Source organism: Akebia trifoliata, unplaced genomic scaffold (genome assembly GCF_017979445.1).
Source record: "Akebia trifoliata isolate Shusen 1 unplaced genomic scaffold, ASM1797944v1 Contig01307, whole genome shotgun sequence".
Classification (NCBI taxonomy): domain Eukaryota; kingdom Viridiplantae; phylum Streptophyta; class Magnoliopsida; order Ranunculales; family Lardizabalaceae; genus Akebia; species Akebia trifoliata.
In genome coordinates, this window is record NW_028237663.1 from 48,060 (window position 1) to 64,089 (window position 16,030).

Here is a 16,030-nt window from a genome sequence, read left to right on the forward strand (position 1 = left end):
CTCCAATAGCCATACATACAGTCACAATTGTTTCTTCTATTCACTTTCTGCCATTAAATTCTTTTCCAACACCTAAACTTGGTTCCTCATCATATTTTTAGCACCCATTCACGATTTTTTGCCACCCTCACTATAAAAACCAGCAACAAATTTAATTTTTTTTGTTGGCTACTACCATATATAATAAATAAATAAAAATTGCCACCCCACCTTCATCATTTCAGCACCCATTGTCATTTTTTTTTGGCTGCCTTCTCTATAAAACCAGCAACAATTTTTTTTGTTGGCGACTGCCATAAAAGAAAAAATATTGTTGCCCTCCTTGCTCCCTCACCATTTCACTAATATTGTAAGTTCATTACCAACACTTCAATAGTCACCTTTCAGCCCTTTCTGTCTAAGCTTGCCTACAACAGGCCCCTACAGTAAAAAAGAGAAAAAAAAAATAGCAAGCTCTCTCTCTCTCTCTTTCTCTCTCTTTTTGGGGTCCTCTACGCAGTGGGAACACTACTTCTCTAATTTATTAGGCACTCCATAGTGGTCATCATTTTCTTGCTACACCCTTAGGCGTCACACGCTATTTCGAGGTTTTTTTTTAAGGAATCCAAGCTTACAAAATCATTAGGCGAAGGTAAATTTTTTTTTTTTACTTTCTTATTATTTTTTTTTTATTGATTCTTGATTTCGTATTTTTTTATGCATCTGAATTAATTTGTCAATTTTTGGGGTATACGTGTCACTAATGACAATCTTTATGATTCTAAAATATTGGTGAATTGGTTCGCCCATTTTTTGTTGATAAATTGATTGGTTAACTCGCTAATATTAAGTTGGTGGATCGGCTCATTGGCTGTTGATATTTAACAGGTCGAGTTGTCGATTTATTACGTTATTAGGCCAACTCATTAATATTGTTATTAATCAATTCATAAATTTTTTGCGTACCCGAAAAATTAAAAATCGATTTTACTCAATAAAAAATCAACGAGTTGACTTATTAATTTTTGTGCACATTGAAAATTCCAAATCAAAATTTTCTATGAAATGGGCACATAAGTCAACTCACTGATTTTTGTGTGTGTTGAAAATTTCAAATCAAAATTTTCTATAAATGGGCACGTGAGTCGACTCACTGATTTTAATACACGTGACAATTAATAGAATCAAGATTTCTTTGATTAATAATTTGTGAGTTAACTCACAGATTTTAGTACACTTGGCAATCAAATTTCTTTAATTAATAATTTGTAAGTTAACTCACTGATTTTAGTACACATGACAATTCAAAAATCAATATTTCATTGATTTAAAATTATTGAGTTGATTCACTGATTTTGATATGTGGCAATTCAAAAATTAAAATATCTTTGGTTAAAGATGTGTGAGGTGACTCACTGATTTTAATGCACATGGCGATTAAAAATCGAATTTCTTTGATAAAAAATGTGGGTACACTTATTAATTTAGTGCATGTTACTATTCAAAAATCAAATTTCTTTGATAAAATGTCGTCAATGAGCCAATTCACTAATTTTGTGTAAATGACATTGAAAATTGATTTCTTACTCCTCAAAATGTGACCGAATTGATCCATTAATTTTTAGTGCCACGTAAATATTACTAAATCGTGGGGTTCCATCATGCGAATTTCAAGAATCCATGTAGTTATTTTAGCCGTAAGATTCGTTTAGTAAATCCGTTGTAATACCCTTGTCTCATAATTCTCCTAGCTAACATTTTCCCACTCATGTGAGGACCACAGTCTCCTAAATGTAGTTCAACCATTATCTGTTCAACTTGATATTCGTCAACGCATGATAAATGAATCCCATCATAAGACCTTAGGATGAATTGAGATGTCAATCTTAGTAGGATTTGTCGTTCTTTACTCGAGTCTTCTTCTGGGAACTCTTGTTTTTCCAACACTCTTTTGATGTCTATATAGCATGGCTTTCCATTAGGTAACCGAGTAACAATGTTGATCTGATAGCAATATGTAGATTTGTCCTTAACTTTGATGGTGGTTGACCTCAATTTGATACTGGGGGGCAAATGGATCATTGAAGAGAGAGTGGCTAACGCGTCAGTAAATCTATTATCTTCCCTTGACAGGTGTTGGAACAGGATAGCTTTAAACTTACTCACTAAGTTTAACAGACACTCATGATAAGGCTTCAACTTTTTATCCCTAGTTTTTCATTCTTCTAACAACTGACTAAGGCTGAATCCTCGAAAACTTTAATTTCTGTGATACCCAAATTCGAAGTAACTTCGAGTCCAGTGATGCATGCCTCATATTCGATTGTATTATTGGTGTTAAAAAAGGCTAACTTGATAACGATCGGAATGTGGCATCTCTCAAGAGAAAATAGAATTACCCCTATTCCATACCCATTCTGATTGGTAGCTCCATCAAAGTATAGCTGCCACGTTTGATTCTGTGGCTCGTCTTAAACATGTAAGATATTCTCATCTGGAATTGATCAACAGACCTTATTCCTTCTACTACTGGATGATTTGCCAAGTATTCTGCCACAACTCTCCCCTTGATAGATTTTTGCATAACATGCGTGATGTCAAATTCTGATAATAACAACAGTTATCATGTGGTTCTCCCTGTCAGTGTCGATTTCTCAGAGTGATATTTGAGAGGATCCATCCGAGATAACAAGATAACCGAATGAGATAACATATAATGCCGAAGTCTCTGAGTAGCTCATACTAGTGCCAAGCAAGTTTTTTCAAGGGTTACATACTTTCATTCATATTCTAACATCTTTTTGCTGATGTAGTAAATAGCCATTTCTTTGCGATTATCCTTGTCATAATGTGCAAGCATACATCCTATAACTTCTTCTGTGACTGACAGATAAAGAAAAAGTGGTTCACTCGTTGTAGGTAGAACCAAAATAGGTAGGTTCAAGAGGTATTCTTTGACTTAATCGAAGAAATTGTTGGTTCATTCTTCTTGAGAAGCTTGACAATAGTTTCGCAAACATTGGTGAGCTGAGCGATGAATCTGCTGACATATTGGGATAAGGTGATCCCAATCCGAATCTCTTGATTGCGTTCATCGGGGAATAAGGTGATCCCAATCTAAATCTCTTGAGGGCTTTCTTTTGTTCTGAGGTTGATAACTTTAACTTCTTCTATTAAAGGTTGAGTCCGATGTTCATTTTCTTTTTCACATAATTTAATTATTTCAGAGGGAGGTTCTTCGTCAGAAGATTATCCCTCCGAAGTCAAATTATTAGTTAAATTATTATTGCCATCAGGGTAATAAAAAATTTCTTTCATTTCATTAAGAAGAGATAGGGTAACAGAACTCATTGCAAACTTAAAAGACTCACTTGACTCAACAGAAACAACTAAATTACTTGACTTGGTAGAAGTAAGGGACTAATCAGACATGCCAGACTGAACAAGACTAACAGAACTAGTCTTGACATGTAGTATAGGACTCATTACATGATAATTAGTAAGAAACCCGAACGTGGATTTGATTATAGACTGGGGATTTAGGGCCTCCTTCTCAATTGACAATATTAAGACACTATGATCTTCAATGAATAACTGATCAATATTGAGGAAGTTCATGTGAACTTGTCAGTCTTCCACTTCTTTTTGTTCTGCTTCTATGCTAGCTTCCTTTTCAGGCCAGTCCATACCATATAAGATTTCCGGCAAACGAGTACCCGTGATGTGATCAATAAATGGCTTTGAGAAACCACAGTAAGGGAAATCTTCCCTCACTTTCACGAAGTATCCATTAAGTGTCTTGTGATAGGACTTTATTTTAATCAAATCCGTGATGCGCCCTTGCCTATCTGCATTTGCCCTATCCCGCTTTGTTTTCCAATATTGGGCCTAATCTTCCTTAGTAGGTTCATACCCTAACCCGAATGTATCGATGACTTCTTTGATCACTGGTGTCTCTTTAATTCCTTGTTGCTTGCGACCTAGGCCCATACTTGAAAAAAACCTCATCTTCTTGAACATGTTAGCCATATAACAATTGGAGGTATTTTCCAAAGGGAAATGTTCTTTCATGAAGTGATCCCATTGAACTGAGTAAATATTCTCATTCGAACCCACTAAGCTCATTCTTAGCTTCGATATTTTTATAATTCTCATGATTTTAACATCTCCATGAAGAGAAATCACTAACCCATTTTTGATAAATTTGACCTTCTGGTGTAGCGTGGAAGGTGTGGTTTTAATTTGCTGTAGCCATGGTCTTCCTAACAATAAATTAAAAGAAGAATGGATGTCTATGACATGAAATTCTACAGGAAATTCAGTTATGCCTGTGGAAAATCAGAGGTGAAAAATTCCCAATATGTCCCTCTTGGTGTTATCATATGCCCTGACACCTTGATTGGTTGGCTTGAGATCCCCAGTTTTTAAACTAAGATAAGTAGCAGTCTTCAAAGGACAAACATTCAGTGCACTCTCATTATCAATTAAAATCAGTGGTACCCTCATCCCGTTGTAGTCGACTGTAATGTGTAACGGCTCAGTGTGGCTTGCTTTCTCTTTTGGGAGATCTAAGTCTGAATAAAAAAGTATGTACTCTCATAGGTTGCCCCTACTATACTAGCCAGCTGATCTGGGGAAGTATCGAGAGAGACTTGGGCTGTACTTAGTGCTTTGAGAACGGCCTCCTTATGAGCGATGAAAGCCATGAGTAAACCCCAAACTGAGATATATGCCCTTGATCTCTTCAAATGCTTGATCACAGAGTCATCTTCTTCGATATTCTCTTTAATAAGATCTACCTCTTTACTTACCAAAATTGCAGGATTGTCAACATTGAGTTCTAATGGCTTAAAGATTCTTCCTCCTTGGATTATATGTCTAACTTCATCACAAGAGAGGGAGAAAGACTCATCTTCTTCTGTCAACAAGTACAAATCTTCATCTATCAAAGGGATAGGGTTTTCTGGGTTCATTTGAGCCAAAAGGTAACTAGTAAATGCGGGGCTACTATAACGAGGTGGGGATAGGCAGTATACATTGTCTAAGGCTGAATCGAAAGGTTCATAACTTGTGGTGAAGACTTCGGTGGTGAAAGTTATTTCGACAATGGGATAGCTGGGTGATTTGGCTTAAATGGGATGGATGAGAGAAACAGGGTCAAATGGTAACTAGGTGTTGGAAACTATATTCAGGGTTAGTAGAGGTTGATAAGCAGGTAATAAATTAGTAGTGATATTTGGTGATGTTGGGCCAGCGATTGTGACCTTTTTTACATCAATAAAATTTTGATGGAATTCGTAAAACAAATTAGAGTTATGTCCAACTGGTAGGGGATTTGGCAAAGGTCGGGGTTGGATTGGGGTAAGAAGCCCTTTTTTTAATAGTTTTTGAAAGGCTACAATAAGATTCATCCCTAGTGGTAAATTGACACGGAGTTCGAGGTTGATTTGGGTGAGTTTGATTATTGGTCCGGGCTGGAGGCTGAACTGGGGTAGCTGATGTGTTGGCTATGTAAACACGATTGGTACTTGGTTTAAGAATAAAAAAAAATTTGGGTTTATTTTCTGAGGGATTAGAAAGAACTCTAGAGGCATAAACTTCCTTAAGTTGACTTTCGACTTGTAATAGGGACTCAAAAGTAGGGAGATATTGGGTGACTAGGTGCTGAACGTATCCTTGTATAAGGTTTTTCAAAATAATTGGCACTTGTTCCTTCCTATCCCACATTTGGGATGCCTTGACTGTCTAACGGCCAATGAAATCAATAAACGCTCCTTATTCTTTTGTTTAGTTGACTCAAAATCCCTTCTTGAAGTTTCAATCTCGGTACTGTACTTATAGTGATGTTAGAAAGCCTTTAACATATTTTCCCATGTACCTACTGTAGCTGGATCTTGATACATCAACCATTGTAGAGCTGATTCTGATAGATTCCTCTAAAATAGCAATGTCATATGTTCATCACTGAGTCCCATAGTGCACATGTTAGTAACATACACCTTAAGGTGCATTTTTGCACAACCTACCCCATTGAACTTGTTCATTTTAGGCATCACAAATTTCTCTGGAAAATGAATTCTAGGATATTATTCAGAGCTTCAATGCCTGCTGTAATTTCATCGATATCCTTTATACTCTTCAGAATTGACTCTAACTGAGACATCTTGTTGGCTAACACTGGATTTTCATCAATAGGTTATTCATCTCCGTCAAGTTCAAAGACCTCATGTGCACGTCTTGTTGCATTTTCTTCTACCCTTTTTCCTTTTGGATTGTCAAGGGGATTGCCCGTTGATTATGAAATTTATTTTAAAACTTCTAATTTACCTTTTATATTGTTGATGTCATTGGCAAGGCTGCCAAAATCTTACGGATCTCTGTATGTTTAGATTCTGAAGTCATTTCTGCCTGTTGACTTGGTATTGACGTTCGCTCTAACTGACTGGACTTATGATCCCACTAGGAGGTGGATGCTAGAGTTTGGGCATAATGATAATCCTATACACCCCATCAAAGATAAATTTAATCAATTTCAGTGTTACCCCCTTGATAATATTTTAATGAGTCCTTAGATTTTATTGAAGTTCGTGCAGTAATTCGTTAAGTAATCTATTCATGCAATAATCATTCAAAACAAAATTAAATGTTTATTCAAAAGAAAAATAACTTTATTAAAAATTATTGATAAATAACTTTCTCATTGTAACATCTTTCAACAAATCTGACTTAAACTATTTTTTTACATGGACATTTGGATTTGTCTTCATGGTCACCAAGATTGCTAAAACTATCAGTCTTGCTCTTCTTGGCTCAAAAAACTAGCTCTTTGAATTTTACTAGTCCATCTGGATATCCTAAGGTATGCTTGTTCCAAGCCTTCTCAATGAGTGTACTAATTTTCCAGTCAACGGCTCGGGAGGAACGAAATCTTTGTGTTGAGGCAAAGAGAAATCTATAGGCACTTCTTCTTGTTCTAGGATCAAGTCAGGTTTGTAAAAAAATGTCTCTTCAAGTCCGATCAAATAGACATAATAGGATCTTTTGGTACCTAGAACAGGGTAGTTAGTCATCCACTAAGGGAATCTCAAACCAATATGGCAGGTAAGGCAAGAATCTAACCATTTGCACTAACCCTTAACTGAGTTGTGACACACTAATAGGTTTCTTCTGGAAAAATGTTCTGGCCCATACTCGAGGGTTAAAGGAACGTCCATAATTTTGAGACGATCATAAAACCAGATATAAAGTAAGTGGGGGCTTCCTCTGAATCTTTTTCCCTCATCCTTTTTTATTGTATCTAAACCCGAAAAGATTTCAGGTAGAATGAGAGGTACAGGGTTGGCTTTTCTTGAGAGTTGGGATGCTATGTCTATGAAAGACTCAGGGATAGTTTGACCACCACTTTTGGAGGTTAGTATATATTGGGCTAGGATTTCTAAGTACAATAGATAGTCTCTAGTGGCTCGCCAAGTTTCTAGTTTTATTTTGATAGGATGACTGTGAGAGTGGTACAGGCCCAATAAATATATTAAATCCAATCTCCCGTTATAGACCAGGGCCTTGGCTTTTTCTTTTGAAATGTCTAGTCCTATGGCGAGTTTACCAGCATATCTCATATCCAATAAGGGCCTGACTAGAGGTTTTGAAGTCGATATCCCCATGATGCCACAATATTCTTCATAAGTATGACACAAGTGCATATGCCCAATATGGAAGATATGGAGATAATGGTTCCAACGCTTTTGTCATAGCGCATAGAAGGTTCCAATCTATCTCAAACTCATGGAAATATAAGGCACATCTCAACATGAATTTTCCAAAGTTGATTTTCTCTACCGGGTACATACTTATGATGGTTATTTTGGCCAATTGGTCGATTAGGTTATTGCCTGTGGCTAGCATCTTGATTTGACATAAAAGGGTATTTCAGTATATTTCCAAAGTCCATGTAAAATAAATTTTTGTAAGTCATTTTTCCATGAAGTAATAAATCCTTTTAAATCATTGTTCTTCTTTTTCTTTTCTTTTAGAAAACTTTTTTTTTGGAAAACATTTTTCTTCTAGAAAACATTCTTTTAAAATAGGTTGAAACCCGAATTAGAAAAGAGTTTGAATTCTATTTTGATTTAAGTAGCTCGGCCCATCACAAAACCACATATAAACATTCTTTAGATCTCTTCCTCGACTACCTCAAGCTTGTTAGTTGATAAGAATGCAAAATGTCATATTTTTCTCCTTTAATATTTAGTCATTTATACATATTTAGTACCTAAATGTACTCATTATTCTTTTATTTTGATTTAGGATGCAAATTGAGGTGTTAAGTGCAAAACAAAATTAATTGGGCGATTTTGGATAGTTTCGACATCGCTTCGTAATCTGGGCCTAACTCTCTCATCCGAACTCTAATTGAGATGATTCCAAATGTTATTGAACGCTGAGAAAAAGATCTACAACTTTCGTGGTTTGAGTTTTGAGAGATAGTGACTGTATCAAGGTCAAAATTGGATTTCAAGTTGTTGCACGTACACTATTGACGCGAATTTGATAAAAATTTGACGAGGTTTATTTTCGAAAGTCTCCAAATCTAGTGCACGAAAATTCCAACTAAAACACTACTTTCCTAATTATATTAGGACTTTATTTTATTTTAATTAGTCAGATTTATATATTGTTATTGGAGGATAAGATTTAGAATATTTTTTTTAGGAGATTTTGTTGCTTCTAAGAAGGAAGAGAAGAACGGGTAAAAAAGGAAAAAAGAAGATCTCTCTGGCTCTCTCTCTTGCTCTCTTTCTATTAAGTTTTTTTTTTTTTTTTAATCTTTTCTTTTAGGAAAGAAGTGGCTGAAACTTGGGGAACTAGGGGCCAACGAGTTGCCGTTAACAAGAAGGAGAAGTTGCTGAAATTTTTCAACAACATTATTGCCAAGAAGTTTACAACGTTGCTGCTTGTATTCGTTTTCAACCATCAACATCATTGCCGTGAGGAACATCACCACCAACACATCACAAACTTCTTTGGTTGTGTTAAAAAGTATAACCCTTATGACTTTTATTTATTTTTATTATTGCAACCCTGGTTGCTTTTGGATTAAAGAACATCTTGTTGGATTCTTAAGTTGGAAATTTTTAATTCAATGAGTTAGTGACTTTCAGATTCATTAATTGATGTTTTCGGATTGGTGATATGTAAACACATGAATCAGTGAATTTTAATTATGTATGCTGAATTTTCAGTTTGGTCATATTGAAAACTTTGATATTAACGGTCATTGAAGCCATAATTGTATCTCTAATCACCTAATTGATTTGGAATATGATTTAAAAGTGGTAAAAACTATGAACAATAGTTGTGATTTGAAAATTGCATGTTCTTTAGCCATGGACTTTTCCATAGGTTTGAAGAGTAGGTTATTGAATCATAATTCCTTTTGATATTAATGATTTGTTTAAGAAGTTGTAGGATACGCTAAGTATTAACTTGATTGCTTAATCAAAATAACTACGTGATGGACTTTTCCAAAACCCTAGGTGAAAGCGCCCTCGATCCGCGGGGTGCGCGGATCCGCTTTTGACCCTTGAGGTTTGGGAGTCGCCACCTAGTTATTACGGTCTAGGAACCGAACAATGACTCTAAACGGATAAAAACTAATCTAAAACCAAGAAAACTGAATTCGGGGATCATGTTACGGGATTGGAAGGTGTTAGGCACCAATCCCGCCCGGCCAAAGCCGGTCTCTATTAAATTCCCAAGTAGCTTACATTGCTAAAACCTAGATAAAAATAGAAAATAAAAATAAAAATTTACCTTTCCGATGGCAAGGACTTGGTTCCCTCAGATCTGACAAAAAGAACTCCTTGTACCGTGCTCCCTTGCTTCGTTCTATTTTCCGGATTTGACTTCGGATCTCCGAGGCAAGGTATCTCCTTGTTTTTGAATCTGAACTCTTCAATTTCGTTGAGGATTTGGGGGTGTTTTTAGAAGGCTTTTGGGTGTTTTCTAGACTAAAATTGAAGGAGGGATGTTAGTTAAGGAGTTGGGGCTCCAAAACTAAGGTTTATGGGGGGCTAGGGGAGCTTCTAGACCTACTTATCTTAGGGTTTATTATTTGATACGAAAATAGGGTGTGAGCACCTCTATTTATAGACGTTTTTAGGGGTTGATTTGGATAGAGTTAGTGTTTAATTAGAGATCTTTTAATTAGAGTTGTGTTTTAGTTAAAATTGTTTTAAGTAGAATTGTGTTTTAATTAGAATTATTTTAGGTAGAATTGTTTTTAAGTTAGAACTCTATTAGATAGAGTTATTAATCAATTATAATTCTATTATGACTTTTGGTCATATTTGATTGACTTTTAATTTTTTGACTTTAGTCTTAATTGATTGACTTTTAATATTTTGACTTCAGTCTTGCTTAATTGACTTTAATTTTGACTTCAGTCTCACTTGATTAAATTTAATACCTTGACTTCAGTCTTGCTTGATTTACTTTTAATTTTGGAGAACCCCCCTCTAAAAATCTTTAATTCTTTGGACCCCCAAATGGAGGGGTTCTTAAAGAAATATCCCACGAACCCTCAACAATTTTGCCTGAGAATCCGATTAATCGATTTTTTAAGTTCAAAATTTTAAATTAATTTCATTAATGTTTAAATTTAATTATTTAATGTTTTATTTATTAATTTCGAATTTTTTAATTATGAAAATTGTGAAATTACTGTTTTGCCCCCGAAGAGGACTTTTCACGTTTTAAGTCAGTTTTTGATGTTCTAGGATGTTTTAGAATCAGTTTTTCGTAAGGAATTCAATGGGAATGTTGGTTTGTGTCATTTATGAAAAATTTTATGTGAAATGATTGTGAACTTTATGAGGGGCATTTTCGTAATTTTGTCAAATTCTGTTAAAATTGGTGAAATGATCTATTTGATTTCGATTTGTTATTTTATGTGTTCGAGAGAGTTTTCCTAAGCGTAACATAGGCTCTAGGGTTGTTTTGATGTCAGGGGTATTTTGGTAATTTGATCAATTTTTAGTGATTTTTATCGTGAAGCTTCTTTTTTGTCTGCAAGATGATGATTTCTATGTTTCTGGGGTTGTGTTTTCCTAGCGTAGCGTGATTTCTAAGGTTTTGTCAGTTCGAGATACCTCATCCGGATTTTTGAAACACATCTGGTAACAAAATAAAGCAACGGAATACACATCCATCATTGGGAATCCTTGCGATCGGGTTGACGAGTTGATTAATCAGGCGGATGCAAAAATGGGGTGTCTACACTAGGGATTATCTAAGAAGGAATTTATAAGATGCATGATCTCTTTAGGTTTGCATTTTGATTCAATTCGGATATGTAATTAAGGCATAAAATTCGTTATATATGTTGAAGCAATTTGATTAGTTATTTAATGAATTTTTTTTCTGAATTGTGAGAGAAGATGATCAATTGTAAATATTTATTTCTTTAATTTTAATTTTTATTTTTATTATTTCTTTCTTTTTATTATTATTATTATTTTTTATAATCCGAATCGCCAAAATTGAAACCCCTACAAATTTGTGTAATATGTTTGTTTTCAATTTGTTAATTAAACTAACTAAAATTTGTTATGACTCTTTAGAATAGGAGTACCCGCAATCCCCGGCCAATAACGATACCCTACAAATCACTTTACTACAATCTTCTATAGGGTTTATGGATGACTAAAAATATGGTCAATCAAATGGCGCCACTGCTGGGGATTGCAAAGTCCCTATGTTTTAGTGTCATTTAACTTGTTAATATTCTATTTTACTTGTTGAGCTTGCATGTAATATATCTTGTGTTACACTTATTGAAATTTTAACATGAATCTTTCCTATCACTATGGAGATCACATTGTGATGTTTTTAGGAAGGGAAGCTTATTATTATTCTTTCAACTCTAACTTGTATATTGTTGTCTATACTTTTGGGTTCAGGTCCATGAATGTCCGCAGTTAGAAGAAAGACTCAAGAACTTGCAAAACGCTTGGCCTTGCTAAAAGAAGTTGCACATCAACCCCCACCTCACCAAGAGGAAAGGGAAGAGTCGGAAGAGTCAGATAGCTCTTCCTATCCCTTGTCAGACGAGGAAGAAAACATACCTGATTTAGAAGAAGAAAGTGAAGAAGAAGAATTACCAATAGCTGAAACCATTAGACAAATGTCTTCTTCAAGTGATGGGGGAACCGCACCAACTTGTATTACTTATCCAGAACCAGCAATTGGCAAAGTAGCTGAGTTTGAACTGAAGAGTGGGTTTTTACACCATTTGCCCAAATTCCATGGGCTTACTAATGAAGATCCTCATAAGCATCTCAAGGAGTTTCAATTTGTGTGTTCAAGTATGTGCCCACAGAATGCGGATCTCAACATTTTGAAGCTGAAGTCATTCCCTTTCTCACTTAAAGATAGGGCAAAGACTTGGTTGTTTGATCTACCTTCAGGCTATATCAACACATGGGAGAAGTTGATGACTGAGTTTTTGACTAAGTACTTCCTCGCCTCAAGGATTACTGTCTTGAGAAAGCAAATAACTGGAATTGAGCAAAAGAAGGATGAGGCATTTAATGCCTACTATGAGAGATTCAAGAGCTTAGTTGCATCATGTCCTTCACATGGGATGAAGGAAGGAAATCTACTTACTTACTTTTATGAGGGACTCCTCCCTCTTGAACGTCAATTGTTAGATGCTGCTGCTAGAGGTTCTTTTGTGGATAAGACACTTGAAGTTGCTAAGGAGTTGCTCGCCCAACGTGCTCTTAATTATCAACAATATGAAGGAGTGTTAAACTCCACTCGTGGGGTGAATGAGGTATCTTCTAACTCTACTCTTGAGGAAAAAGTTAATAAAATGTCTACTCTTCTGTCTCAGGTATTGAACGTGAATGGAGTACAAGTACAACAAGTTGCTCAAATCTGTGGTGTGTGCTGTACTCAAGGGCATCCAACTGACCAATGCCCCCAATTGATCAATAATGGAGGATGGGAGTTTCTTAACGCTGTTGGGTTTCAAGGTAATCAAGGTGGACAAAGGTATAACCCTTTCTCTAACACATATAACCCTGGACTTAGAGATCACCCCAATTTACGTTGGGCCAACAATGATAATATTCAAAACCCTCAAGGACAAGGGCAAGTGTTTCCATGCCCTCCAAGTTTTCTGATGAGACCTCAGGTACCTCAAAACTTTGTATCTAATCCTCATGTGCCTACAAATTCTAATGCTCCTAATTATGATGAGATTTTAAAGTCCCTTGCTCAAGGGAAACATAATTTAAATACTGCTACTCAAGCTCTTGTTACAGGTCAACAAGCTCACACTAAAGACATTGTAGAGTTGAAAAAGCAGTTTGGACAAGTGGTAGACTTCATGGGAAAGATAACCGAGAGCGGAAAATTACCTAGCAACACTGTTCCCAACCCAAATATCGAACAAGCTAAAGCTGTTACGACAAGGAGTGGTAAGACCCTTGTGGATGTTCCCAAAACCCTAAAGAAGGCCCAAGTGACCCACAATAAGGAAAAGGACGAAGAGAAAGATTCTGCCACATCAAAGATAGAAATGATTAGTCCTTCATCATTTGAGAAGGCTTTGAAACCTCAAGGTAATGAGCAAAACCCTAAAAATTCTTTCGATTATAGTCCTTTTGCTCGTGTGCCTTTTCCTAATAGGTTTGCCAAAACTAAGAAGGATGAATCTGATCAAGCCATCTTGGAGATTTTAAAGAAGGTACAAGTCAACATGCCTTTGATTGAGTGTTTGAAGCAAGTGCAAAAATATGCCAAATTTCTGAAAGAGTTTTGCACTACAAGGAGGCAAACTCGTGAGAAAGAGGTGGTAAAGATGAATGAGACAGTCTCTGCTGTCATCCAAAGGAAATTACCACAAAAGCTTAAGGATCCAGGGAGTTTTTCTATTCCTTGTGTGATTGGTAGGAATAAATTTGATAATGTCATGTTAGACTTAGGAGCTTCAATTAATGTGATGCCTTATAGTCTTTATGCTTCTTCAGATCTGGGTGAACTTAAAAGTGATAATGTTGTTATCCAATTGGCTGATCGATCTAACAAGTATCCTAAAGGATACATTGAGGATATTCTTGTGTAGGTGAATCAACTCATTTTTCCCGTTGACTTCTATGTCCTTGATATGGAAGAGGCACCCCTAAATTCCACTCCATTACTTTTAGGGCGCCCATTCATGAGGACTGCAAGAACAAAGATCGATGTTTATGGAGAAACATTGACCATGGAATTTGATAATGAAATTATACGCTTCAACATCTTTGAAGCTATGAGGTATCCATTGACTGACATTAAACCCTATTTTTCTATTTATATTATTGATTCATTTGCGTAGAGGTTTATGGGAGCAATGGAAGAGGATGAGTTGAAAGTAACACTCTCTCAAGAAGTTGGTTATAATGAGAATGGAGATTCCATTTCTAAAGCAGAGTTGGAGAAGGCTGAGGAGCCCATTGTGATTAGAACCGTGGCCTCCCTTGAGTCCCTACCCATTTTATTGTTCTTTCTTGACTAATCACACCATATGAATCTAATATTGAAAACCCCAAAATCAAAACTTCAACAAACAACTAAATCAAAAATAAAAAATTCAATAAAAACCCAAAATAATCTGAAATAAATATACAATAAAGAGAAAAATGACAGACCCTTGCATCCTTGACTTCAATGACTATCAGAAAGCTTGAGACGGTCATGAATGGCACGAGTGGCTGCAGCCATGTGGCCGAAAAATCAGTTGATGACTCCACCTCCCTTGTTAAAACCCATCTCTCCCAATCCCATCTTCTTCACTATTCTTCTCCAATCTGACCGGAAAACCAGTTGATGACTCCGCCTCCGTTCTTAAAACCCATCTCTCCCAATCCCATCTTCTTCACTATTCTTTTCCAATCTGAATCGATGCTCGTTATCTCCGCATCAATGGACTGTGAAAAAACAATCCAAAAAGAATTGGTTCAGATTTGTTAACCATATAGTTTCAAAATTTTTAACCATAGTTTCAGATTTTTTAACCATAACCATAGTTTCAGATTTTTTAACCACAACCATAGTTTCAAAATTTTTTTAACCAGTGTTTATTGGAAAACAATCCAACAAGAATTGGTTCAGATTTTTTAACCATAACTTCAGATTTTTTAACCGTAATCATAGTTTCAAAATTTTTAACCATATAGTTTCAGATTTTTTAACCATTGTTTATTGGAAAACAATCCAAAAAGAATTGGTTTAGATTTTTTAACCATAATTTCAGATTTTTTAACCATAACCATAGTTTCATATTTTTTAACCATAACCAGTGTTTATTGGAAAACAAACATATTGGGCTGCGTGCCATACATATAAAACGGCTTGACATATGTATGGGCTGCGTGCCATACATAGAAAATATATGTGTTTTCTCAATATATGGGTGAAAAGCATCTATGATAATGTGCATATCTATTATTGGGATTCTTCTTATATTCCAATATCTATTATTTATTGAGACCACCATGTTAAAGTTTAAACTCCCCACATATATAAATTTACGATGAAAAATTAAAACAAAGATCCATTAAAAATAAAAATCTTCTAAGATTTGTGATTGTGAAATAATAAAACAATAACAAAAATCAAAATTTCAAGAAAACCTCAAAATTGCAAACAACCAACCGAACTTATTATGGAGAAATCGAATAAAAAGTAGAAATCAAATCCTTTTCAACATCTTTCCTTCTTTCTTTTTTGTTTTTCTTGTTGGATAAAGCTTGGTCCTTAGAAGAATAGAGAGAGAGAGAAGAGAAAAAAAAAAGAGATCGATAGGTTTTGTTGGGTGTATGAGTTGTTGGATGGACTCTTTATGATGTATGAGTTGTTTTCTTGGTTCTTGGGTGGACTCATTGAGGGTGTATTTATTGTTTCATTGGTTCTTGTGTTTTACTTGATTTTGATGAATTAGAGAAAAAGAAAGAGAGAGAGAGAGAGAGAGAGAGAGAGAGAGAGAGAGAGAGAGAGAGAGAATAAT

At 35.4% G+C, this 16,030-nt stretch overlaps 1 protein-coding gene across 1 annotated transcript; it reads left to right on the forward strand.

The window, feature by feature from the left end:
* The first annotated feature begins 11,944 nt into the window (after positions 1–11,944).
* LOC147380547 (uncharacterized) lies at positions 11,945–14,107 on the forward strand. The gene has a single exon (XM_086431537.1). The coding sequence runs from the start codon at positions 11,945–11,947 to the stop codon at positions 14,105–14,107; it is 2,163 nt and encodes a 720-aa protein (XP_086287663.1).
* Positions 14,108–16,030: the final 1,923 nt, after the last annotated feature.